Here is a 26,887-nt window from a genome sequence, read left to right as displayed (position 1 = left end):
AAAGGCGCTCAAGGGATTCCCGGAAGCTACCAACGACACTGAATGTGGAGTATACCTGGGGCTAAAGATGAGACCGGCAGCTGCTTTCCACAGAAGCAGTTAGTGCTGTGGATCGACACGACATCGCAAAAGGTGAGGACTCCAGGGTTCACTAGTAATGGGAAATGATATCATCAACAAGGTGGGCCCGCAACGAAAGGAGGTTACTCCGGGGAAGTATGGTTTGGGCGTCTGGGAACCATTCAGCAGCCTGCATTTTCGCCTGCTGCGTTTCAGAGTTTGGTGTGCTTCTCTGCTGCTTTAGCCGATGAACTCTCTGCGTCTGTCTTTGTCTATGGCCGGTAAGAAAATGTAGCCTGCATTTGCGTGTGCGACCTGATTCTGGAATGCGTGCTTCAGCTGCGAGCTATTTTAACGGGGGTTCGAGGCTTTCGCTAAGCCTAACGGTTTAAAGCGGTGAGAGATGGTGGCGATTCACTTTCCCGCATGGTCGGGTAGGCTTAGCCTCTATAGGCCTAGCGTCGAGAACCGCCGCGTTCAAGTGAGACGCCAGAAACGCTGCCCGTCGGTGTGCGTCTGTAGAACGTTGTGTTTAAACATAGCAATGGGATGGATTATATGTGTTTGGACCCTGCAGCCGCTGCCCAGGCCTTTGCATGGACGCTGGGTTGCCCGGCCGTTGCGTGGGCCGAGTGGCTCAGATTGTGCGAGATTTTTACGACTGCATCCTGCTCCTCTATAGTTCGCTCCTTAAATACAGACGACCTTCATTATATGCACTGTCAGGGAGAAGAGCGTAAGTGCATTTAATATGAAATAACGGCGGAAACGCCCGTCGTCCGGTCGGGAAGACGGCGACGCCGATGCATGGAAGGCGTACGACGCTGTTGCCACGGCCGTTGCACGAGTCGTTTCCATCACCGCGGTTTGTGAACTGCGGCGGCTGTTCCAACAAGACCATCAAGTAGTTCAGTGCACTGCTGTGCCCGTGTAGACTACTAATACGTCTCTGGCGTTTCATAGTAGCGTGCCGGGGAGCGACTGGTGCTGGATGGATCCCGTTCTCCGCGGCCGTTTCCATTACACTGCAAAGTGGGCAGACGGTTCAGTTCGCGGGCGTCTCGATATTACCTGTTCCCTGTATTGTCTCGTCGTCACCGCAAGTGATGAAGACGCATGTCCAGCATTCTTGGGCAGACATTTTGAATACAGGAAACTTTAAGGTACTGGTATAGAAATATTGAAGGTAATGGTCCATGCTTCCTATATGCAGCAAAATCATTCTTTGTTTCCGTCCCTCACATCGAGCAGATATAACTGCCATAGAAAACAGATGGGGAACGCTTTTCACGACAGCAAAAACGTTTAATAGCAAACAAATCGTCCAGTCGTCGTGTGTGTGTGTGCGTCTCTTTGCTGTGTTCGGTTTTTGACTGGTTTTTTGTCGTGGACATGTACCAACCGACCCAGATTTCAACTCTCCTACAAATTTAAGCTTTCCAATGCGAGTTCTGCGGATGTATTGAAGGTTATATAGTGAAATCTTACAATGTACATAAATGTTGCCTCCACTGAAACGCTGCCACCGCGGTTGGGTTGGAACCCGGGAACTCCGGATTAGCAGCCGAGCGCCCTAACCACTGAGCCACCGCGGTGGGAATGAGCATGCACTGTCAGTTGAGAGTGAGACGGGGGTTGAGAATGGAACGCCGCTGACTGAAAGTGAAACGCTATCTTCTGAAACTTGCACTATTGAATTTTGAATGCTGCCGACAGTGATTGGATTGAAACGCTGCCAATCTGGAACAGAACGCTCAGCTATGATTGGAGTGCTGCCGACTGAGAGAAACGCACTGCCGAATAAGACGCTGCTGACAAGTTTCTGGTGTCAATGGTAATAAGATGCAGTTTGCTGAAATGAGATTATTGCTGACTCTACAGTGAAAACAATTGAGGGCACTTAAGTCTGCTTACGTGCAGGAATGCCAAAGCTTGGAACTTTCTAGAACTTCCTAGAACGCGGGGTTTTTTCCACGGCGCCTATAGGCATAACATTTTTTTGTTGCTTTTATGCCTTGTCGAATTTTGGCTTATTTTATTTTGTTGTGAGTTTTTAATTTATTTATTTCAGCTTAATGTTTTATGTACGTTTATTTTTAAAATTTTGCTTTATTTCAATTTCTGTTTCTTAACTTTTATTTTATTTATTTATACTAATGACTAATTAATGACTGATTTCTAATCACCCATTACTTAGTGATTGCCAAGAGTATATGGGTTATAGCAATTATGCCATTGATGGCGCTGCCGAGCCTACTGCGTGGCCGGCAGAAAATAATAGTTTTCCAGGGGCCATGTTAAGCCCAACTTCTCTTTCCCGTCCCTGACCGGTAATGGGTACTTCATAAACACTTCACTTTTAAAACTGACAACTACACTCAGGACGGTGAAAACATTGCTAAGTTAAAACGGCAGATGTTTCCGTTTGCTCGATCCCTACTTGAAAAACAAAAGTTTTTGAGGAAAGAAAATCGCGCAGTAACTGTCTCGCATCTCGGTGGACACCTGAACCGTGCCATAAGGGAAGGAATGAAAGGAGGGAGTGAAAGAACAAAGGAAGAAATAGGTGCCGTAGTGGAGGGCTCCAGAATAATTTCGACCATCTGGGGATCCTTAATGTGCACTAATAATAATAATAATAATAATAATAATAATAATAATAATAATAATAATAATAATAATAATAATAATAATAATAATTGCTTTTGGGGGAAGGAAGTTGACCCGCCGCGGTGGCTCAGTGGTTAGGGCGCTCGACTACTGATCCGGAGTTCCCCTTTACGAACCCGACCGCGGCAGCTGCGTTTTTATGGAGGCAAAACGCTAAGGCGCCCGTGTGCTGTGCAGTGTCAGTGCACGTTTAATATCCCCAGGTGGTCGAAATTTATCTGGAGCTCTCCACTACGGAACCTCTTTCTTGCTTTCTTCTTTCTCTCCCTCCTCTATCCCTTACCTTACGGCGCGGTTCAGGTGTGCAACGAGATTGCATTTACCCAAAACCAATTATTATTATTATTATTATTATTAAAGGAAATTGCGCAGTATCTGTCTCGTATTTCGGTGAGTCCGACTTCCCACACTTTTGACGACCTCCCACACTTTTGACGCAATGCCCATGACTGCCTTTAAGTGTACGTCATCAGTAAGTGTAAAGGAAAGTTGAATCAAGAATGTGACCGCAGATTGTGTTGTGTGACAAGAGCTAGTGAATGAGTAAGACTACCAACTGGCGGTCACTGCCCCACATGGCAATGCCCGAAGACAGTTACTGATGTCACCTTGCTATGCGGTGAAGTCATTGAATGACTGTCTTTGAATAACTGCCACGACATCTCATGGCGCGAAGAGAGGAGGATAAAATAAAAGAATAAAATAAAGGAGCAGAAACGTTGCCAAATTTCCGTACTGGAAACAAGCTCCAGTGGATGCGTGCTCTGTTAGTGCCCTAACAGAATAAACAGCGCAAACGCGATATTTTAGTTCCTTAATAATGGGAGAGCATTACTAGGCTATGTCGTCAAAAGGAGTCTGCAAAATGTGGAAGCAAAATGTAATAGGTGTCGAGATCTCGGAGCTACTGTTTCATTTGTCAAAAACATTTCCTTTCCTCAAAAACTATGCTTTCGAGGGGGTTGATTGTACACTGAGATGTGGAGATCTGAGAGCTACTGCGCCCTTTCCTTTGGTCAAAACCTTTCCTTTCCTGAAAAAAAAGAAGAGCTGATTAGTAAAGAAGAATGATGGAAAAAGAAGCACAAAACCCACTTCCACAACGCTGGCTGCGCCCTTTCCTTTGGTCAAAACCTTTCCTTTCCTGAAAAAAAAGAAGAGCTGATTAGTAAAGAAGAATGATGGAAAAAGAAGCGCAAAACCCACTTCCACAACGCTGGTTCGAGCCACAGATATGCCAAGTGCAGATGAAACCCTGGTGATGGCACGAGGAGCGCTACAAAATCGTCGACCATTTTTAGCGCGTGGAGATGGGTAGGCTGCGTGGCCTCAGGCACCAGCTGGCAGCGCTAGTGCTGTGAAGCAGCTTGACGAGATAAAACTTGGGCATCACCTCAATGTGGTGGCAGTATTCCCGAACACGTTCACCAAAATTTTGAACACCTGATCGTCTTACTGCATTCTGGCCGGGTGGTGTCATAGCATTTCTCTTTGCATATAGCTTACATGTTTTAGTCAAGTTGGAGGCTAGCTCGGGACAGTAGTTTGGACCAATGACATATGCACCTTGAGTTGCATGCTTTAAGGCGCAGTTGAGGTGTCCACCGAGATGTGCAGATCTGAGAGCTACTGCTTCGTATCCTTTCCTCAAAACACATGCTTTCGCATTCCTCCAGGTAAGGGGACTTAAGTGCCCTCAGAAATTTTGACAATACGGGCCACTTGCCTTTGTCATGTTCATTTGTCATGTTCATCGGGCCACTTGCCTTTGTCATGTTCATTTGTCATGTTCATCGCTGATCGCCATTTCATGTCAGTTTGCAGGTTGCCTGCACCTGTCTGCCGTCAGGCTCACGGATCCCTCGCTGCAGAAGGCAGCGGCTGAGCGGTTTGAGGCTGAGGAACCGCTGCTATCGTCTGCAGTGCTCTCGTCGGTCGCGTGGGTGCTGATGCGACAGCGCCGCACCTCCCACCAGCTTCGTCTTGGCTGCGGGGAGTGAGCAGTCACCAAAGGTGAGATGCAGGACTGTCGCAAGAGTTGAGCACATTACAGGCGCGTGCGCTTAGATGCTGTCGCTTATGTAGAGTGCGTTTAACAAAATCGCAGAATCACCGGTGGAGCGCCGGCTTCAAGCGCTTGGCAACTGATACTTGCGTATATCCTCTATAGACACCTAATTGTATTGCATGTTTTCTTCTTTCAAATGATGCGTGAGACATTGAATAAATGGATTAACACCTGATATTCATCTACGACCACTAAATAATTTATAATTCAATTTATTCTCTCGTGCCGTTTCGGTTTCATCAACCGAACGGTGGCTTTGACGTGTAGTTGGAGTTTAGGTCACATGACGCACTAGAAAAAATGTAATAGAACCGCTTAAACGTAGTTTTAATTCATTGCAACACTTAGTCAGCCTTTTTCAAGACTGAATGACAAAAAGCTATCTGTCAGCAATTACACAGCACATTTTTCATTGCTCACGAGCCTTAAACATCAGCTACACGTCACAGCCATCGTTCGGCAGTTGAAACCGAGACAGAAACAGAGTCAAGAACAAATTGAGTTATAAATTACTCAGCGGTCGTAGGCAAATACCATGCGTTGCTCCATGTTAACTGTGTCCGACGCATATAGTCTTAAAGAAGAAAACGCGCAAGCAAAAATTTGGTGTCTACAGTCCTTCCACAGGGGACCTTCCTCATAAGCCCCTTACGTCCACCATTTTGTCTATTGCCTCGTGAAAGAACTCTTGTGCTCAGTGTCCTCGCCTGCATTCATTAGTTTCCTCCTCCTCCTGCTCCTCCTCATGTGCGCAGCCCCGAAATACAATTCTTTAAAAATATAACAACTTCCAGCTAGCATTTTCTCCTGCTTCAACAACGGTGTCCTTGCTGCAGTAGAATGATTTTTTTTCCCGGCGCTTGTATGAGTCGGTCACGTTTTTTTCTGTTTTTACCATCGACAATTCATTATCCAAGGTGCTGATTTGTTCTCACGTGGCTACGAGTACCGCGCGTTTCGCACGTTTATGTCTCCGGCCAGAACAGTGTTACCGCTATTGTAACGATGCCAGAACCTATGAGTACAATCTTCACTAATCATGTTTGACTTTCGGTACGTCTTATACACCTCCTTTCTTTTTTCCACGTTTACATAAATGCACTAGCTTCACCTACCTTAGAGACCTGTGTGGACCGTCCACTCTATGATCTCAACTCCTTGGGTGCAGCGGCTTCCGCCAAATAACCCATCAAAATCCATTGTCTCCGCCAATCCCACTTTATATTGGTCTTATTCTCAGAGACAGGAAAAAAAAGGGAGGGGGTGGCTAGAACCTAGAATCAGTACCGTTGTGACACTGTCATGAGACAAAGGAATCTCGGGACAGTACCAGTTAGTTCTGGCTCCATTGCATAAATTGAAGCTTAGAAAACAGACTGAAAGACTAAGTAAAATACTTGCTTATTTCTTGCCATTGCTTTTTTTTCTGAGCAGGCTGTCTTTAATTGGAGAGAATTAAATTGACAAAGTAGTGATTTTATCGCAGCAATTTTATGGCGTAACTTGACAGCATTGCATCAACTCGTCTGTGACGTCACGGTCACTGCTCAGCATTTGAAGCCGAAACGAAACCAGGGGAGAAAAAATTGAACTTAAGATTATTTAGCGGGAGCTGGAGACTTCAGCTTGGTGATGCATTTATACTTATTTATCACGCATCATTTGAAAGAAAATGATTGTGGTCTGCCCCATGCTAACCTAGCTTTGTGAGTAAACAAACATTCATTTGCTCATTTCGCTACCGGTTGTAGATCTTTCCGTTGACCGTGAGGCCGACCAATTGATCAATGTCAAACAATGGTGAAGCCTCCTCTGCTCCCGACTGTTCGAAGTCGTAGCGAAGGTTCGGCTGCACTCCGTGCTGGAGGCGACACTTGCTCTACTTCGCGTTTCTCGTTTCTCATTTCTCGGCACCTGCTTGCGAAGGCAGCCTGGTAGTGGCGGTGGAAAATGTATTTACTGGTCACGTTGTGGGGGACTTCGGTCTGGGACTGGAGTCCTTAGTCCGGGGCCCCAACGGCCCTCGTGGCCGCCACAGCCCGGGCGTCAAGCTGATCAACCAGGCCTGGCGACCGCAGGACACGCTCCCGGCTACATTCGGAACGGGAATGGCCCGGCAGGCTGAGACGGTGTGAAATAGAGTTGCATGCTCCCCGCATAGAGAGCCATTGTCGCTGTAGCAAGTAGGGTAAAGGCGGCGGTAGCGCACGAGGCAAGACAACCGCTGGTCCTTAAGGGTAACGGAGTGGATTCCAAGAGAAGGCTAGAGTAGCAGGGCGCGGCAGAAAGTTAGATGGGCGGATGTACGATGGTTGTACAACATCGTACATCTGCACAATATCGTACAACAATGTTGTACGATGCAGCTATGTTGAAATTATTAAACAGGCACTCATGAACACCATTGGGCATAGCTTATCGAGCCACATGTAGCCTATGCTTCGCGCTTCTTATTCACTGTCTGTGATATCACTTGCGTTGATTCACGCGATCATTATAACATTTAAAGTACAGCCTGTCGTTTTGTGATTGTTGCTGTTCTGTCTTCACCACTCACTGCCTTTTTTGAGCGTAGCTTTCTCTATTCCATGGTTATTGCTCAACAGTATAGGGATACAGAATAAAGGACACAACGCAGCTCCGTATGTCATGTTGTGTCCTTATTCAAAGTAACAGCACGCATTCTGAAGCGGCCTGTGACACTGGCGCCTGTAGTGATTTTTCTAGTAGACTGTAAACAGAGGACCCCGCCTGTGGCATACTCTTGCGTGTATTGTCATTACCGCCGCCGACCGCTATATATTCTGTGTCATATTGCAGGCGGCAGCTCCGGTGTCCCGTCAGGCTCATGCATTGCTCGATATCGACGCCATTGGAGGGGGCCTCGAGCAGCAGCCCAGCCAGCTCCTAGCTGCAATGCATTCGTCACGTGGGTGTGAGCCGCGACGCCGACGCACCTCTCAACCGCACCGTCTACTCTGCGAGTTGCGGGCGGAAGAGAGTGCATCAGGTGAGGAAAAGGGTGGCCGTGATTGGCCCTGATTGGCTCTTGCCTTTCGATGACATCGCAGTTGCTTATGAAGCAAAAAAGTAAAGTGTGCTTAAGCCTTCTTTCGCGCCGAAATGCGAAAGCATATGCATTTCGAGTTCTGTTGTCTCTAATCACGACGTAACTAATCATGGATAACATCTAATAATTTATTTAAAATGGACAGCCAAGTAATCTGTACTATATTTGTAACTGATTAGCACTTATTAGTCAATGATTATTGGTCAGTTTTTCATTATTGTTCAATTATTTTCATTTATATTTTGGGCGTGCAATTCTTGTTTAACGAATTTCGTGAATTTCTTGGTGTAGCTAGCAACGTAATTGCCTTTAGCAAAAAATCCACACCTTTTCTATGGACCGACGACAAAACATTTGCGGACAAGATTAGGCGAAAACGTAATCGTTACACGCATTCATGCATTAAAATTTCGAAGTGCTAAACCCTGCACCGTAATGTGCAGAATTGGGCGAAAGCTGTTGCCATCTTGGTGGCTGTCACATTAGAACACCTACAGTAAAACAGTAAAGTCTGAGACCTGGATATTTTGTGCCAAAACCTGTGCTACTAGAGTGCGCAGTCACGTGATGGTCACGTGTGCGGATGTTGACTGTGTAGGCGTGCATATTAAGCATCCGCCCGGACAGGCTCCTTATAAGTGCTCGTGCAGCAAAATCCGCAACTAAAAATCTGGTGTGCGTACCTAAGGCTGATCTCCATCTTAAATTTTGACATTTTGTTTTCCCCTTCGGGGTGGGAATTACGCTGTGTGTGTTCTCTTCGGGCAGTGAAGAACGTCGTAGTTGTAAAGATGCCCAGAAATATCCGTGCAGCGCCTTTTTCTATTTCGGTTTCACTGAAATACCGCAAACAAAACCGTGATTTCGCTCTCAATAACCAGCTTATCCACTGTTAATTTTCATCAGTAAGAAGAACATGAAATCGTGTGCATAGATTGGCTGCTGACCTTGAGGTTGTGGGATATTGGTTGTCCTCCTTTGTCTTTGCGTCCATGCCATCAATGCACGTTTTCCTTTCGTTCGGGTGCGTTGTCATTGTGAAATTGGTCGATCAGATCAAGCGCAGCTACAAAGAAGAGCACCAAATCCTCCACTCTATGAGCTTTTTTTATCGATAACACGCGCGCTCCTCAGCGCAGCCATGGCAAAGTAAAAGTTGGAGATACCCGCTGTCGGGATGAGGCGCAGAGCCGCCTCATCCCAGGCACTGAAGAGCAGCTGAAGTTGTGCATGTTGTTGGAGGCGTTTAATGGCTACGTCGACAAGGTTGATATATATCGCAGTGAAATGGTGGAGGTTCACGGGAAGATTCACCTTGTGCAGGCTGGCCGGTGTGGAACCCCACCGAGTTGTGTGAAATACCAGCGTCGCATGCAAACGGCCGAGGAGGAGGAGGTAGTCCCCGCTTCCTCGTTCCACTACACGGTGAGTGGGTGATTATTTTCGAGAGAGGGGGAAGCTGCCGGTGGCTGCGGCGTTCAACCGTTAAGCGCAGGGTCGTGTGCTCAATCTTTTCAACGCTATCCACACTTGTTTGTAATCCAGATGCTAAAAACGCCCACGCATTGGTGCAGAGCGGTCGTGCCAATTTGGTTTCCGTTGGCCCACCTGCAGAGAATTGTGGGAAACTGATCAGTGTACGTCAAAAGGACTTGGCGCGAGTAAGCTTGATTGCGAACGTAGGCATAGTGTTTGCAAGGAAGTATGGTTGTTCTCTGTATCTGCATCCATGCCATCAACGCACATTTTCCTTTCGGTCGGGTGCTTGGCATTGTGAAATTGCCTGTTAACACACCCATAGGTGTGCTGTATCCTTATTATAGTGTGGTTAATTTCTGTTTCATTCTGCGATGCATTGTTTTCGGGCTACTCGGAAGACTATCGCACTTGCGCTTTTGCTTTGTTTCGCCGTATTCGGTTCAGTCTCTTAAGGATATCTTCCTTGCAACGCCGTGGTGCAGCCTCACGAAGGCCCTCGGCTAGGAGCGCCCCACCACCATTTATGCCTGTAACATGCAGTGGACGCAGTGGGACGTGCCCCTGCAGAGCAGCCTGCTGCCGCTGGTGGACGGCGTCGCTCCCGGTCTCGTCTTTTCCACAGCGTGCTCTGCACGAAGCTGCAGCACACGCACGACCTGACCTGCAGCTCCAGTACGCAGGTACGTCGAGAACGCTGTGTAATAACTTTTGAGCCAACTGTTCGTGATCCTTTCCAAGTTCCGTACATCTGGGTTCTATACAACGCCATTCCTGCGGCTTATCGTATATAGCAGACGGCCTACGAGACCTCAAGCGAAGTGGGCACGGGTGCATATCGGGCAGACGAGGCTGAATCACTTGAAATATATTTCTCAGCTGATCTGTGTCCCTCAGCACACTTAGTAAAACAAATTTTTAGTATTTTGTTTATGAAATTGCCTGCACCCCGATAAAAATTGCCGCCAACATGCGCCATACACTATTGAGTGCTCTGCTTCGTAACCAATTTCGGCAAGTTCGAACATATGCCTATGACTGCGTAACAGTTCGTACCAGGAAATGCATTATGTATGTGGGTAGCATACTACTTTCTGGCGACAACATTATCATGTCCGCTAAGGTCTGTTTGGCAGCCAGTAGTTATCTATTTTTTTTAGAGTCTACTTAATCTTAGTGTTAGCCAGTCATTGAAAAAGATAAAAGGCTAAGAAAGCAAGAGGAAATGTAGTGCATAGCAAATGTGCCGCCCTCTGGTGCCCAAATAACGAGGCAATGCAGGCTTTTCTGCCTCTTCAGTACTGTGCGAGGTTAACTGAAGTGCCCTGATGAATCGAACGGAGAATGTATGTGATCATGCCCTGCTATCTATGCGTGGTTCTTTGTCTCAACTACGCTGTACGGAGCATATATATGTTGACATTATTAAGCAGGCACACATGAACACTGTTCACGACAATTACAACGGTCAACATGTTGCTTATGTTTCGCGTTTCTTATTCACTGGCTATGATATCACTCTCGTTGACTCATGCATTCATTAGCAGCTGAAGTACAGCGTGTTGTTCCATGAGTGTGGCTGTTCGGTCTTTCCTGCTTGCTGCATTCTTTGGGCGTAGCTTTCTCTAATAAATGGCTACAGCGCGACAGAGGAGACAGTGAAGAAAAGAAACGACACAACCTTGTATATTGGGTCAGTTATTCTGTGTCCTGCCCATTGCACTGTAACCATGGAATGCAGAGCACAACGCACCCAACAAGTCTTGCAGCTTTCTCACACCGATGCGGCGGAGGGTTTCAAATCCTCCTTGTGCAGACCACTGGGAGTTGGAGCCGACCGCGTGAAAAAGTGCGTCGCGCACGGATGTATGGATGTATAAGGCTGAACCCTTTAAATCGGGCAGTGGTTCAAGCCACCTAGCCATGACTTGTGAAATTTTACTCTTGTCTTTATTTTAGCCACGAATCAGATAACCATCGCTTGGTTACTTCTACTTGGTTGAAGTCTAGGTAACAGACAAGAGTGACAGTGACACCTGGTGGGAGAGAGAAGTCAATAAAGTATTCAAAGTAACAGACTCAAAATAACAGAGCGCGTTTTGAAGCGCATTGTAAGGGTGTGGTCTACATTAATTTCGGCAAATGGGTGTAAAGAGGGGAACGTGGTCATGGCAGTTTAGGGAATACTCTGACATCTATTGTCAATTTTTGTGGCTGACCGCTATTCTGTGTCATATTGCAGGAGGCTGCTCCGGTCTCCCATCAGGCTCATGCATTGCTCGATTCCGACGGCAATGGAGAGGGCCTCGGGCAGCAGCACAGCGAGCTCCTGCCGTGCCTTCGTCACGTGGGTGTGAGCCGGGGCACCGTCCTACTTCCCAACAGCACTGTGACCACATCGGGTTGCGTGCGCTGGAGAGGTGGGTCCCCCGGGTGTGTAGGAACAGGTCTGATACCAGAGTTGCGCTTGTGATTTGCCCATGCCCTTCCATGACGATGTAGTTATTTTAACAGGCAAAAAAATTACAATCGCTTAACCGCAGAATAAGGCCAGTGATATTAAAAAACGGTTTGGTTTATGGGAGCTTAACGTCCCAAAGCGACTCGGGCTCTGAGGGACGCAGTAGTGAAGGGTGCGGAAATTTCGACCTCCTGTGGTTCTTCAACGTGCACTGACATTGCACGTTATTCGGGTCTGTAGAATTTTGCTGCCATCGAAATGCGACCGCCGCAGCTGGGAGCCAACTCGTGTCTTTTGGGTTGCAGATTATGGGGTTTAACATCGCGAAGCGACACACTACCGACAGTGAGGGACGCCCTAGTCGAGGGCTACGGATTAATTTTGGTCACCTGGGATTCGTTAACATTGCGGTGACACCGCACAGTACACCGGCCGTTTTGTACTTGGCCTTCAGCGCAATGCGACCGCGACTAGCAGGATTGGATCCTGCGACCTTGGGATCAGTAGCCGACGGCCAAAATCACTGAGCCACTGCGGCGGGTTCAGTGACATGCGCTAGCTGGTTCGTGAAATGATTAACGCAGCGACGTCACGCGTGACGGTTATGCTCATGTTATGGGAAAATTAACGAGTCCCTTATAGCCTGACGGAAATTGTCTGGTCATGCATTGGGGCCCCGCACTGCACAGAGCAGTTGCGGGCAGCGTCCCGAAAACGTTTGTTGTCTACTCGATCTGTCTGTGCATACGCGCAGTGTTCCGAACATGAGTCAGGGCTGCATCCATTGCCTTCCCACAACGTGACTAGTGTGTCTTGTTTTGGCAGTTTTTGTCATCACTAAAGCGATCGTAAGTGGGGAGGTGCAGGCACACCGCTGCTAACCCTTACAAAAATTGTCTACAGACAGTCTACAGACTTCTTATAGATTCTGGTGCCTTCCTATAGCTATTCCTTTTTTTTCATACATAGTGTATTGAAAAAATCTACTTAAAGTGTATGCCCATAAACCTGTACTATATATATGCTGTCTGTAGGATTTGTATTGCCTTTACAATGTTGTCTAGGAATTGTCTATAGAGAGTCTATAGACTTTATAGACAGAAGTTTATGGACAGTCTATACTGTGCCTAAAGAAATGTTTGTAAGGGAACCGTGGCTCCACCGAATGGTGCTACCAGAAATGTGCTACCAGGAACCGAATGGTGCTACCAGGAATCCCTGTGTGCTCATGCACACGTGCTTTCTCACCTCACCACCTTTGCCTGCTCCTCTTCTCCGCTTTCCACCTTCGCTTTCTCTCTATTCCTTCCATTTCCCATACGGAACCGGGGAACTGTGAGAAAAAATCGCTGAAATGTGGGTATAACTGCAGAATTGTGCTAGAATATAATGCGCAAGCGTTTCCTGACATGCCTGCTTGGAGCATCTGTGCACTTTTTTGGTGCACAATGGCTTGCAATGGTTTTTTGACTGGGATGGTGGTATGATGCATTTATATTGTATAAGAAATTATAATTTAAAATAAAGCATGCTTCCTGAAGGCTTGGTTTTGCAACATAGTGCGCGAATGATGCTTTTTTTCTTTACTATGATAGAATATGGATAAGTGTAGTAAAATATGTCAAGGAGAGGGAACACACCACTTGTGTGTACTTTCCTGTAATTGTGTCTAAGGCAATGTACTAGGAACTGCAGTAAAATTAGATTCAAATTGTACCCTGCAGTGCCGTAATCACCTGGGCTAAATAAGATTAGCGTGCAGAATGTGTTGTTGTCAGCCAAGTAATTGTTACTGTAATTCTATTATTTCATCAACTAGCACATCACAGTCTGTACGTGTTCGCATTAACAGGTAGCAGTAGTTAACAGGGTAGTCTATCTGTATATACACGGCACATATGCATAAACACACCACCCACAGTACTATTATATCGTGTAGGAGGACTCGAGCTTCATGGCGGACGGTCTGCAGAAGCTGAGCTTCCACCACTGCCGCTCGTACGCCCGGTGTGCAAGAAGCGCGAATGTCCAGCGACCGTGTACTACGCTCATCTGGCCACATTGCACGCAAAGCACCACATTGCCAGCAAGGTGGACATGTCCAGCTCAGTCAGCGAGTCGTCCGGGGGCAGCAGGGATGCAGTGTTGTCCACCGTCCAGTACGTGGAAGCCATCAAGGTGATGGAGGCGCTGCAGGCCACCTTCTACTTCGTCTGGTGGAGGAGCTTCTCCACTGTTGCTGCATTCCAGTTCCGGTGAGTCTGGAGGCATACCATTCATTCACTCATTTCATTCATTCATTCATTCATGTAATTTGTCAATCGTAAGTAATAATTGAGTCCTTCTCATAGGCTAGATAAATGTTCTGTCTATGCTTGACGCATTTGTTAGATAATTGGTTATATAATGATTTGTTAGATAATGATAAAATATGTTAAATAATGATAAACGTTGCCAATGGGGGCCCCACAAGGGCACACAGGCGAATTTGCTAGTCCAAATCTGTGCATGTGTGCCGAAAAACGACCGTGGCTCGTAATGAGTATCACGATTGGGCGCGGTGGCGGAAAGGAGTCCGGGATAGAAAGGACATCGGGCGCCCAGGAGGAAATTCCTGTTCCCTGGTTGTTCTCACACCGCCAAACCGCCCACCTAGCCCTGACAACAGAGCGGAAAGAAGCCCAGAGGGTGACCTTTGAGTGGAGCACCCGCCGAACGCAGGGGGAACGACTAGCCCGAGAGGCCACGATATCCGCCAGCTCATTGGCGAGAATGCCGGCGTGACTAGGAACATGGAAAAGCGCGAAGAGCCTGCGCGACGCCACCGATGTTAGTGTGGCCTTTATGTTATCCACAGCCAAATCGTGCGGTTGTATGCGGCAGGTGCCGAAAGGAGCGACAGACAATCGGTATATAAACGCACCGGCGCCGTTCCCCTTAGGCAACGGACGTACTCCACCGCCTCCGTAAAAGCCACCGCCTCCGGGGGCTACGGACCCGACGCACCGTTGACCCGAAAACGGCCGACCGCCCGGAGGTCCCTGAGGGTTAACGTCGATTCAGCTGTCGGTGCAGCTAGTCGAGTACTCTGGGTCGTTCAGCACAACTAGGTCAGATAGAGGCAGAGGCAAATCGCAAGAGCTCACCCCCACGCGCATCGCACAGCTGCGACCCCCACACCTCATGGTTGGCATTAAAGTCGCCAGCCACTACCGCCGGTGTCATCGCGGCAAGCATGAGGGCATTTCACACCTCAGTCAGAACGGGACTCAGCAGTGAATGCGGTGCTGCATAAACGCTCACAATCACGAAAGATCCAGTGGCGCTCGTGCATCTAAGCGCCACCACGCGTTGTGTAACGTAGAGGGGAAACAGATTCGCGCGCGGAAATCGTGCCAAGATGGCGCACCGCGGGCGTTCCCGTGCCGCTAAATATGCCCGCTCCCGGGGGACTGACAGTATTTCGGTATTTTTCGAGTGTGCCATTCAGTTGATCACTGAAGTCATCCCAACTTCGCCTCGCGAGGAGGTTGGCATAACTCTCGGCTTCCTTCTGTAGTGGGCGACATTATTTTTCTTCCTTTTTCTTTGCCCACACTAATCTATGTAGTTCACAGATCCTCTTCCTTAGCTTCTTATTGTGTCTCTGTGTCTTCCACTTCCTTGTTAGCTCTCTCCTGGCCTCCCACAGGTGGAGTAGGTGGTAATCGACTTCCGGTGCTTCTTCTGTTCTTTTCACCTCCTGGGTATATCTGGCCTGAATCTCCTGTTGCTGCTTGCTCAACTCCTTGATCGAGCCAATGTCACCCTTCAGGTCTTTGCATGCTGGCCTAAATTTGTGCCATTTCACGATCTTTGTGATTAATATTGCCCTTCTCGTCTTCTGATTATATAGTGGTCGCTTCCTAGGTTTTACAGGAGGTTGTCCTATTTCACGCCACGTGTTTTTGACGAAACTTTGATCTGGACAGGTGTCCCGGCTCACGCTGTTGCCGGTCCTCATGGGCGGGCTCTCGCTCATCAACAGTGTACATCCCGTGCTTTCTGCTGCATCGTCGATCTGCTTTCCCTTCTTGCTGTCTTTCTTGTATCCCCATCTCTGGCCATAGGCATTGAAGTCGCCTAGGATTACTAGGGCGTTGCTCTTTGCCAGTCTGCTCGCCCCCACAAAAAACTTGGAGAAGTGTCAATACCTTTGTTTCGGCGGGCTATAAACGTTAACGACAAAGATGCTCTTCGCTTTCTTTTGGGAATTATTTCAGTTATTACTAGCTCTAGCTTGGTGTCTGGGATTTCATCGTGTTCTATGGTGGTAATTCTCTTACTAATCAGGGTAGCTGCGCGTACTCTCTCCTGGCAATCATAGCCCCTCAAGGTTGGGGTTTTGTCTGTCTCTGGTAGAGAGCTATTGTGTTGGGTTGCTTCTATTGTCTTTCTATGTATTTTTGCAAGAGCCGCTGCATGCTTTCGCCTGTAGCCCCTGCAGTTCCGCTGCCAAAACTCTATTTCTTTATGTCTCCCATGATTAATCGTTGTTTTGACCGTTTGTCATGACTTTCAATTCCGAACCTTCTTTCGTTGAAGAGTCGGTCCCTGGCTTCGCTCCTTATTCTTTGGCTATTTTGGTTCCTGACATAGCTTTTGAGGTTTTGCTCTACTATGCCCACTCTCTGTTCTATGGTTGCTACCCTGTTTACCATTACATCGTTTGCTTGCTCGATCCTCTCAAGCTTCTCGCGCATTTTTGCATTTTTCTCCATTATGCATTTGCATGAAGTTCTCTAATTCATCTTGGGGTGGCCCTTGCCCCATTGCTGAGGCCTGTGCAGTTCCCTTCCTTTGCTCCTCCAACATTTTCACGACCCTATCTAGCATCTCTTGGAGCCACCTGTTTTGTTCACTGGCTTGTTTAATTTGTTCTCTGAGCCGCCTAGTCTCTTTCTCGAAATTTCTCCTCTATCTCTTTAATTTTAGCCGTGTCGGGCTTCAGTGTTCTTGGAGGTCCCGCTTCCCAGCTCACGTTTTCTTTGCTATTCTTAGTGCTTGCCTGTCCAGCCTGCGCCTCGGGTGGCTTGGCCTCTAGTGATGGGAACGACTCCTCCCTGCCCCTGCTCTGGCTCCGAGTCCTAGACTTGCTTCTACCGCGCTGACCCCCAGGCTCCTTGCCTTGATCTCCACCGGAATGGCCTTGCCCTTGCCCCGGTCGTCCTCGGCTTTGAATTCGGCATCTGTTCCAAGCTCCTTTCCTTTCTTCGCTGCGGCCTCGCAGCTCTTCTAGCTTCTTGAGTTTCATGGTGACTCTCTCGTTCCTGTGACGTGGTCCCCGCTGCAGGTCAAGCACTTGGCTGTGCATTCATGCTGCTCCTCCGGGTTCTTCTGTCCGCATGTTCTGCAGGCCTTGGCCTCGGGCGTGGGACATACGTCCAAGTGGTGCCCAAGTTCTCCGCAGTTGTAGCAGACCTGCCTGGTTGGTCTGTATGGGTGCGTCCTGAGCTCGACGCCTTCATATATCACTCATATTGGCACGATGGGTCCGTCAAAGACTAAGAGCGCCGTTTTTGACTTCTACAGGGCTCGTGCCGACATGATGGTTACCCCTTGTATTCTTACTCGTAGGTTCGCTTGAAACTCTTGCATCATTATTCCAGCCGGAATTCCGTGGATCACGGCTCTTTTGTAGTCTCTTCCTGTGGCTGCGTACGGGAGTACTTCGTAGCCCTTTTCTCTAAATTGCAGCTTTTGGATTTTCGCGATTGTCTCGGCCTTCTCTTCGCCCGGAATGCTTGCAATTACGATGTTGGATCCTGGTCTGATCCTTGTTATGAAATCCCCCGCTTTGATTTTGCCTTCGTGTTCTTGTGCGATTGCTCTCGTGACTTGAAACGGTTCTAGTACACTGATCCTTAGTTCTCCCCTGGGCCGTAGGATTATCTTGTAGTCGTCATTCGGCAGCGGCGGCATCTTCAGCCTCTTCCACTCATCCGTCCGCCCGTACGTCTTCTTGTCGGTCGCTTTTATGTTTCCCTCGATTTGTTGGGATTCCTTGAATTCGTTCCTCGCCGCGGCTTTCTTGCCTTTTTTTCGTCTCGGTCCCGCCGTCTGCCATCTGTCCGGGTCTCTGTCGTTCTCTTCCATCGCCTCGGCCGTGCCCTGGCGTACCCGCTCCTCGGGGGCTCACCACGTGGTGGCCGGCTCTGCCTCCATCTCCCGATTTTGCGCCCAACTTCGGACTAAATCGGTGTTCCGTATGCTTGGAGTAAGGTCTTGAGTGCCTCGGATATCCATCGCGACTGTGTCGTGGCCCAGTAGTGCCGCGCAGCGCCAGCCGACGCCTTGTTGGCGCTAGGCCTAGATTAGACCTAGTCGCACCGTACCGCTAGGAAATTTTGGATCCCGATAATAGTAAAAACAAAATGGGCCTACCGGTCCGGTGTTGATGTCCACTTGATCCTCCCAACTTCCGACGTTGATTCAGCCGAAAATTTTGATGGTCCGATGTCTTTTTCCACTCAAGATCTTCGAAAATCGCTGAGCCCATGCCCAATGTGCCCTCTCCCGATCGTGAAATTAAATGTTCTCATTCAAGCGTACAAACTTCTTTGTGCTACGGATGATCGATGTGCGCAAAACATTACGCAATCCACGTACACAAGAGAAACACAAGGACAGGTGTACGTGGATTGTCTAATGCCTTGCTCACATCGATCATCTGTAGTATTATCATGCACCAACTAGGCCCAACAGAAGTTTTATTGAAGTTCTTGGTGCTAACAACCCCATTGTTTTAACTTTTACTGGAAGACAGCACAAGCAAAGAGATAAATTACTTTTTTGATTAAAAAGCACTGTTTATTTGTCCAAGTGTGCATCAGGAATTAAAACAAATATTGGTAACTATACTCTCATGTTTGTAGGTTGAAACTAAATCTGCGCTCAATAATTTATTTTTGATTCTTTGTCCGTGCAGCTTAAAGTCGCTCTTCAAATGCAAAGCCAATAGGCTGATGTCACCGGCCGTCGATTCTAACAACGTACAGGCTTCACTCCGCGACCCATTTCGATTGACCTTGGTTGTTACGGCACACAACAGATTAAATGCACCCACAATCTCGGCTCTTTCCCGTACACAATCCTTTCCTCCGTGCTCAATTTGTTCCCTGTCGGTGCGTTACTTACCGCTGCCGGCCACTTCACTTCTTCCTCGGTTTTCGCCGGCGCATCGGTAGTTGCCACGCACGTTCGCTCTCGGGCTCTTCCACATGCACCGCCATGCGCTAGCCCTGAAGAAGACGAGCATTCGAACAGCTCGGCTGCGTCTTACACTGCAGTGCCGGTTCTCTGCCGTCCACGTTTTAAAGCGTCTTCTGTCCGAGGCTGCTGCGATGGATGCCCACCGAGGACCAGGCGGATCCGCCCAGGGGACTGCGCCGGCGCCGCCCTTGTCTGAACCTCCGCAAGGATCGTTCGCACAGGGCATCCAGGATGGTGTGTGCCCAACGGCGACGCAGCTGCTCCCTGCCACCACCAGCAGCAATGGCACAGCCTCCTGCTCCACCGGTGACGGCCACGGTGATGCCACAGCCAGTCTCCCCAGCACACGCACCCGGGCTTCCTCCAAAAATGTGCCGGCCGCAGACATCTCCTCGAGGAGGTTCGCTCACCTCCGGGCGAAAATCATCGGCACGGCCGCCAGGGAGTACAATGAGGAGTGGCAACGAGTGTACGACAAAATGCTGTTTGAGGAACTCCGAGATGAGCTGGACCGGTGCAGTCTTGAAGGCAGCCGACGCGCCGGCCCCTAACCCACGCGGCGATGTTTCTGCGGCTGGAACGAGTCTGCTTGGGATACGGAATCGGACTAGTAGAGACCTACCTGTGTCATCGTTTCTGGATGGACGGGCCCAGTCATGAGTACAGGGAAGAAACATGATCAAGAAATAACTCGGTGCCAAGTGTCGCCGTGGTACAAGAAAACCTGTCGCCGCCAAGGTGAAGCTCAGTCTGCTTTCCTTAAATGCCAATTATTATCATTAAACAGTTTTCACCGCCTTTCTGCGTGTATTTATGCGCTATGCGAACGCGTGCCTCTGTCGTCACCGGAGGCATGTTGCGGTTTTACAAGGATAGTTGGTTAGTGCTTCTGCCGAGATCGTGATCTCGTCGTTGCTGGTGTCATTGTCCATTTAGTGCGTGGCACCGAAAAAAATTTAATGTTGATTTGTTCAGCTAATTCAGGATATACAAAGCGAAAGATGTCGGCTTTCACAGTGTTCATTGGCGTTGGCGTCGACAATTTTCTAGACGGCGCTGTCTTTGAGGTAAGGAACGGCTCATAACTGGCTCCCTAGATATGCGGACGCCTCATTCGTGCTTTGATACATGTGGCGGTGGCGAGAGAGCGAGATGTGGCCTGAATGTATTAGCGCTTACAGCGTTGTGGCCGACTTGCAGCACTAGCTAGGCCGCAGCGTTCATTTGGTGATGATGAATCTCTCGCGATCAACCATTAACTGCATGTTACCTCCCAGGGTGGCAGGTAGGGCGAGCTGCTTATCCAGTGTGCAGAAAGCAATCAAAGCAGGCTTCTGCAGTTCGTGGCTCAGTGGTTAGAGTGCTCGGCTACTGATCCGGAGTTCCCGGGTTCGAACCCGCGGTGGCTGCGTTTTTTGGAGGCAAAACGGTAAGGCTCCCATGTGCTGTGCAATATCAGGGCACCTTAAAGATCCCCAGGTGGTCGAAATTATTCCAGAGCCCTCCACTACGGCACCTCTTTCTTCCTTTCTTCTTTCACTCCCTCCTTTATCTCTTACCTTAGGGCGCAGTTCAGGTGTCCAAGGATATATGAGACATGCCATTTCCTTTCCCCAAAACCAATTATTATTGTTATTATTAAAAGAAATGGCATAATATCTGTGTCATATTTTGGTGAGTCCGACCTCTGCACTTTTGAAGCTGAAATGCCCATGTCTACCTTTAAGCGTCATCAGTAACTGTAAAGGAAAGTTGAATCAAGAATATGACCTGCTGATTATGTTGGGTGACAAGAGCTAGTGAATGAGTAAGACACCAACTGGTGGTCACTGCCCCACATGGCAATGCCCGAAGACAATTACTCATGTCATTTTTCTATGCGGTGGTCATTGAATGACTGTCAATGAATGAATGACTGCCACGACATCTCGTGGCGCGGAGAGAGGAGGGTAAAACAAAGCATAAAATAAAGAAGCAGAAACGTTGCCAAATTTCCGTGCTGGAAACAAACTCCAGTGGATGCGTGCTCTGTGGCCTAAAAGAGTAAACAGCGCAAACGCAATATTTTAGTTCCTTAATAATGCGAGAGCATTACTAGGCTATGTCGTCAAAAGGAGTCCGCAAAATGTGGAGATCTCTGAGCGACTGTTTTTCTTTGGTGAAAAACGTTTCCATTCCTCAGAAACCTTTGCTTTCATTTCCATTCCTCAAAAACCATTGCTTTCGCGGCGGTGGTGTTAGAGTGTACACCAAGATGTCCAGATCTGAGAGCTACTGCGCCCTTTCCTTTTGTCAAAACCTTTCCTTTCCTAAAAAAAAGAGCTGATTAGTAAAGAAGAATGATGTAAAAAGAAGCGCTTCGCAAAACCCACTCAGCTGAAGCGATGCTGGTTGGAGCAACAGATATGCCAAGTGCAGATGAAACCCCGGTGATGTCACCGGTTGACCTCCATGCGGTGGCAGTATTCCCGAACACGTTCACCAAAATTTTGAGCAACCGCTCATTTTACTGCATTCTGGGTGATGTCATAGCATTTATCTCTGCATACAGCTTACATGTTTTAGTCAAGTTGGAGGCTACCTTGCGACAGTAGTTTGGACGAATGACATATGCATCTTCAATTGCATGCTTTCTGAGACTTGCGACAGGGGTTCGGAAGATTCTGATTTATCCTTTTGCTTCGCGGATGGAATTATGCTGTGTGTGTTCTCTTCGGGCAGTGAAGAACGTCGTAGTTGTAAAGATGCCCAGAAATATCCGTGCACCGCTCTTTTTTTATATCGGTTTGACTGAAATACCGCTAACAAAACCTTGATTTCTGCTCTCGATAAGCGACTTATATACTGCTGATGGTCATCAGTAAGACGAACATGGAATCGTGTACATAGATTGGCTACTGACCCCGAGGTTGTGAGATATTGGTTGTCCTCCTTTGTCTTTCTGTCCATGCCACCAACGCACGTTTTCCTTTCGTTCGGGTGCCTTGTCATTGTGAAACTCGTCTATCAGGGCAAGCGCAGCTACAAAGAGTGCCAAATCCTTCACTGCATGAGCTTTTTTTATCGATAACACGCGCGCTCTTCAGCGCAGCCGTGGCGAAGAAAAAGTTGGAGATGCCCACTGTCGGGATGAGGTGCAGAGCCGCCTCATCCCAGGCACTGAAGAGCAGCTGAAGTTGTGCATGTTGTTGGAGGCGTTTAATGGCTACGTCGACAAGGTTGATATATATCGCAGTGAAATGGCGGAGGCTCACGTTAAGATTCACCTTGTGCAGGCTGGCCAGTGGGGAACCCCACCGAGTTGTGTGAAATACCAGCGTCGCGTGCGGACGGCCAAGGAGGAGGAGGTATTCACGCCCCCCCCCCCCCCCCCTGCTTCGATGCACTACTCGGTGAGTGGGTGATCATTGTCTAGAGAGGGGGAAACTGCTGGTGGCGGCGGCGTTCAGCCGTTAAGCACACATGCATCTCGGGCAGACCAGGCTAAATGACGTGAACTTTATATTTCTCAGCTGATCTCGGTCCCTCAGCACACTTAGCAAAACAAATTTTTAGTATTTTGTTTATGAAATTGTCTGCACCTGATAAAAATTGTCGCCAACATGTGCCTTACACTATTGAGTGCTCTCCTTCGTGGTCAGTTTCGGCAAGTTCGAACAAATGCCTATGACTCCGTAACAGGTCGTACCAGGAACTGCAGTAGGTATGCTTAGAAAGCAAGAGGAAATGTAGTGCATAGCAAATGTACTGCCTTCTGGTGCCGAAATAAGAGGATAATTGAAGCTTTTCTGCCTCTTGAATACTGTGTAACGTTAACTAAAGTGACCTACAGAATCGAACGAAGAAGGTATGTGATCACGCCCTGCTATCTACGCGTGCTTCCTTGTATCAACTACATTGAACGAAGCACATATATGTTAAAATTATTAAACAGGCAAGAATGAATGCCATTCACCACAATCGCAATGGTCAACATGTCTCTTATGTTTCTCATTTCTTATTCACTGGCTATGATATCACTCGCGTTGACTCATGCATTCATTAGCAGCTGAAGTACAGCGTGTTGTTTCTTGAGTGTGGCTGTGCTGTCTTTCCTGCTTGCTGCATTCTTTGAGCGCAGCTTTCTCTAATTCATGGTTGCAGCATGACAGTTGGGATACAGAATAAAGGACACAACATAGCCTTTTATATTGCATCCCTTATTCTGTGTCCTGTCTATTGCAATGTAACCATGGAATACAGAGTACAACTCGCCCAACAAGTTTTGCAGCTTTCTCACACCGACGCGGTGGAGGCTTTCGAATCCTCATTGTGCAGACCTCTCGGAGTTGGAGCCCACCGCGTGAAATGGATGCTTCGCGCTTGGATGGATAGATGGATAAGGCTGAACCCTTTGAATCGTGTGGTGGTTCAAGCCACCTGGCCATGACTTGTGAAATGTTACTCTTGTTTTGATTTTAGCCACCATTCAGATAACCTTCGCTTGGTTACTTCTACCCGCTTAGAATCTGAGCAACAGACAAGAGTAACAATGACACCTTGTGGGAGAGGGAAGTCAATTAAGTGTTCGAAGTAACAGCCTCAAAATAACAGAGCGCGTTTTGAAGCGCACTGTAAGGGTGTGCTCTACATTAATTTCGGCAAATGGGTGTAAAGAGGGGAACGTGGCCATGGCAGTTTAGGAAATACTCTGACATGTATTGTCAATTACTGTGGCTGACCGCTGTTCTGTGTCATATTGCAGGAGGCTGCTTCGGTCTCCCGTCAGGCTCATGCATTGCTCGATGCCGACTGCAATGGAGGGGGCCTCGGGCAGCAGCACAGCGAGCTCCTGCCGTGCCTTTGTCACGTGGGTGTGAGCCGGGATGCCGTCCTACTTCCCAACAGCGCCGTGACCACATCGGGTTGCGTGTGCGGGAAAGGTACGTGTCCCAGTTGAGGAGGAACAGGAGGTCTGATACCAGAGTTGCACCTGTGATTTGCCCATCCCCTTCCATGACAACGGAGTCATTTTAACAGGCAAAAAAATTACAATTGATTAACCGCAGGATACGGGCAGTGATATTAAAAAACGGTTTGGTTTATGGGAGCTTAACGTCCCAAAGCGACTCAGGCTATAAGGGACGCGTAGTGAAGGGCTGCGGAAATTTCGACCTCATCTGGTTCTTCAACGTGCACTGACATCGCACGGTACCCGGGCCTCTAGAATTTCGCTTCCATCGAAATGCGACCGCCGCAGTCGGGAGCCAACCCACCTTTTTTGTGTTGTAAATTGTGGGGTTCAACATCCGAAAGCGACACACTACCGACAATGAGGGTCGCCCAAGTGGAGGGCTCCGGATTAATTTTGATCACCTGGGATTCGCTAACTTTGCGGTGACATTGCACAGCAAAAGGGCCGTTTTGTACTTGGCCTTCATCGCAATGCGGCCGCGACTAACAGCATTGGATCCTGTGATCTTGGGATCAGTAGCCGACGGCCAAAGCCACTGAGCCACTGCGGCGGGTTCAGTGATATTAGCTAGCTGGTGCACGAAGTGATTAACGCAGCGACGTCACGCGTCACGGTTATGCTCATGTTATGGGGATCTTAACGAGTCCCTTATAGCCTGACAGAAATTGGCTGGTCATGCATTTGGGCCCCGTACTGCACAGCGCATTAGCGGGCAGCGTGCCGAGAACGTTTGTTGTCTACTCGATCTGTCAGTGCATACAGGCAGCGTTCCGAACATGAGTCTGGGCTTCATTTATTGCCTTCCTGCAACGCGACTAGTGTGTCTTGTTTTGGCAGTTTTACCATCACTAAAGCGATCGCAAGTGGTGAGGTGCAGGCACACCGCTGCTAACCCTTACAAAAATTCTCTATAAACAGTCTAGAGACTTCTTATAGACTCTGTTGCCTTCCTATAGCTATTCCTTTTTGCACGGCCGTAAATCTGTGCTATATTTATAGGCGGTCTGTAGGATTTGTATTGCCTATAAAATGTCGTGGGATTGTCCATGGAGAGTATAGAGTTTATAGACAGAAATTTATGAACAGTCTATAGAGTGCCTAAAGAAATTTTTGCAAGGGATCCGTGGCTTTACCGAATCATGCTACCAGAAATAAGCGAGAGCCTCCTCTCACGAACCCCTGTGTGCGCACGCACACGGGCTTTCACCTCACCACCTTTGCCTGCTCCCCTTCTCCGCCTTCCACCTTCACTTTCCCTTTATACCTTCCATTTTCCATACGGAACCGGGGAACTGTGAGAAAATATCGGTTAAATGTGGGTATAACTGCAGAATTGCATTAGAATTGAATGCGCAAGCATTTACTGACAGCCTGCTTGAAGCATCTGTGCACTTTTTTGGTGCACAATGGCTTGCAATGGTTTTTTGACTGAGATGGTGGTATGATGCATTTATATTGTATAAGAAAATATAATTTAAAACAAAACATGCTTCCTGAAGGCTTGGTTTTGCAACATAGTGCGCGACTGATGCTTATTTTCTTTACTATAATAGCATATGGATAAGCGTAGTAAAATATGTCAAGGAGAGGGAACATACCACTTGTCTGTGCTTTCCTGTAATTGTGTCTAAGGTAATGTACTAAGAACTGTGGTAAAATAGATTCACATTGTACCATACAGTGGCATATCACCTGCGCTAAGTAAGATTAGCATGCAGAATGTGTTGTTGTCAGTTAAGTAATTGTAATTGTAATTTTATTATTTCATCAACTAGCACATCAAAGTCTGCACCTGTTCGCTTTAGTAGGTAGCTGTAGTTAACAGAGTAGTCTATCTGTATATACACGGCACATATGCATAAACACACCACCCACAGTACTATTATATCGTGTAGGACGACTCGAGCTTCACGGCGGACGACGTGCAGAAGCTGAGCTTCCACCACTGCCGCACGTACGCCCGGTGTGCAAGAAGCGCGAGTGCCCCAGCGACCGTGTACTACGCTCAACTGGCCGCATTGCACGCAAAGCACCACATTGCCAGTAAGGTGGACATGTCCAGCTCTGCCAGCGAGTAGTCCGGGGGCAGCAGTGACGCAGTGTCGTGCACCGTCCAGTACGTGGAGGCCATCAAAGTGCGGGAGGGGCTACAGGCCACCATGTACTTCGTCTGGAGGGGGAGCTTCTCCACTGTGCCTGCATTCCAGTTCCGGTGAGTCTGGAGGCATACCATTCATTCACTCCATTCATTCATATAATTTGTCAATCGTAAGTGATAACTGGGTCCTTCTCATAGGCTGCATAAATGTTCTGTCTATGTTTGACGCATCTGGTAGATAAATGGTTAGGTAATAATTTGTTAGATAATGATAAAATTGGTTAAATAATGATAAAAGTCGCCAACGGGGGCCCCGCAAGGCCACACAGACAAAGGCGCAGGCCGAAATCTGTCATGTGTGCCGGAAAACGGCTGTGGCCTGTAATGTGTGTCACGATTGGGCGCGGTGGCGGCAAGGAGTCCGGGATGGAAAGGACACCGGGCACCCAGTAAAAAATTCCTGTTCCCTGGTTGTTCTCACGCCACCAAACCGCCCACCTATGGCCTGACAACAGAGCGGGAAGAAGCCCAGACGGTGACCCTCGAGTGGAGCACCCGCCGAACGGGGGAGGAACGGCTAGCCCGAGAGTCCGTGGTATCCGCCAGCAACCTGCCGAGAATGCCGGCGTGACAAGGGACATGGAAGAGTGCGAGGGGTGTGCGCGACGCCACTGATGTTAGTGTGGCCTTTATGGGATCCACAGCCGAATCGTGCGGTTGCATGCGGCAGGTGCCGAAAGGAGCGACAGACAATCGGTATATAAATGCACCGGCGCCGT

General features: G+C 48.3%; 1 protein-coding gene across 1 annotated transcript; it reads left to right on the top strand.

Annotated features, from left to right (window-relative positions):
* The first annotated feature begins 4,551 nt into the window (after positions 1–4,551).
* Positions 4,552–26,043, top strand: LOC144101353 (uncharacterized). The gene is made up of 8 exons (XM_077634466.1): positions 4,552–4,743; positions 7,619–7,808; positions 9,192–9,293; positions 9,888–10,027; positions 11,587–11,764; positions 13,745–14,060; positions 23,801–23,978; positions 25,906–26,043. Exons 2-7 carry the CDS (start codon positions 7,715–7,717, stop codon positions 23,913–23,915), a joined length of 945 nt encoding a protein of 314 aa, XP_077490592.1. The 5' UTR covers positions 4,552–4,743; positions 7,619–7,714; the 3' UTR covers positions 23,916–23,978; positions 25,906–26,043.
* Positions 26,044–26,887: the final 844 nt, after the last annotated feature.

The sequence above is a fragment of the Amblyomma americanum genome, chromosome 8 (assembly GCF_052857255.1).
Source record: "Amblyomma americanum isolate KBUSLIRL-KWMA chromosome 8, ASM5285725v1, whole genome shotgun sequence".
NCBI lineage: Eukaryota > Metazoa > Arthropoda > Arachnida > Ixodida > Ixodidae > Amblyomma > Amblyomma americanum.
This window is presented reverse-complemented; position numbering and strand designations above follow the sequence as displayed.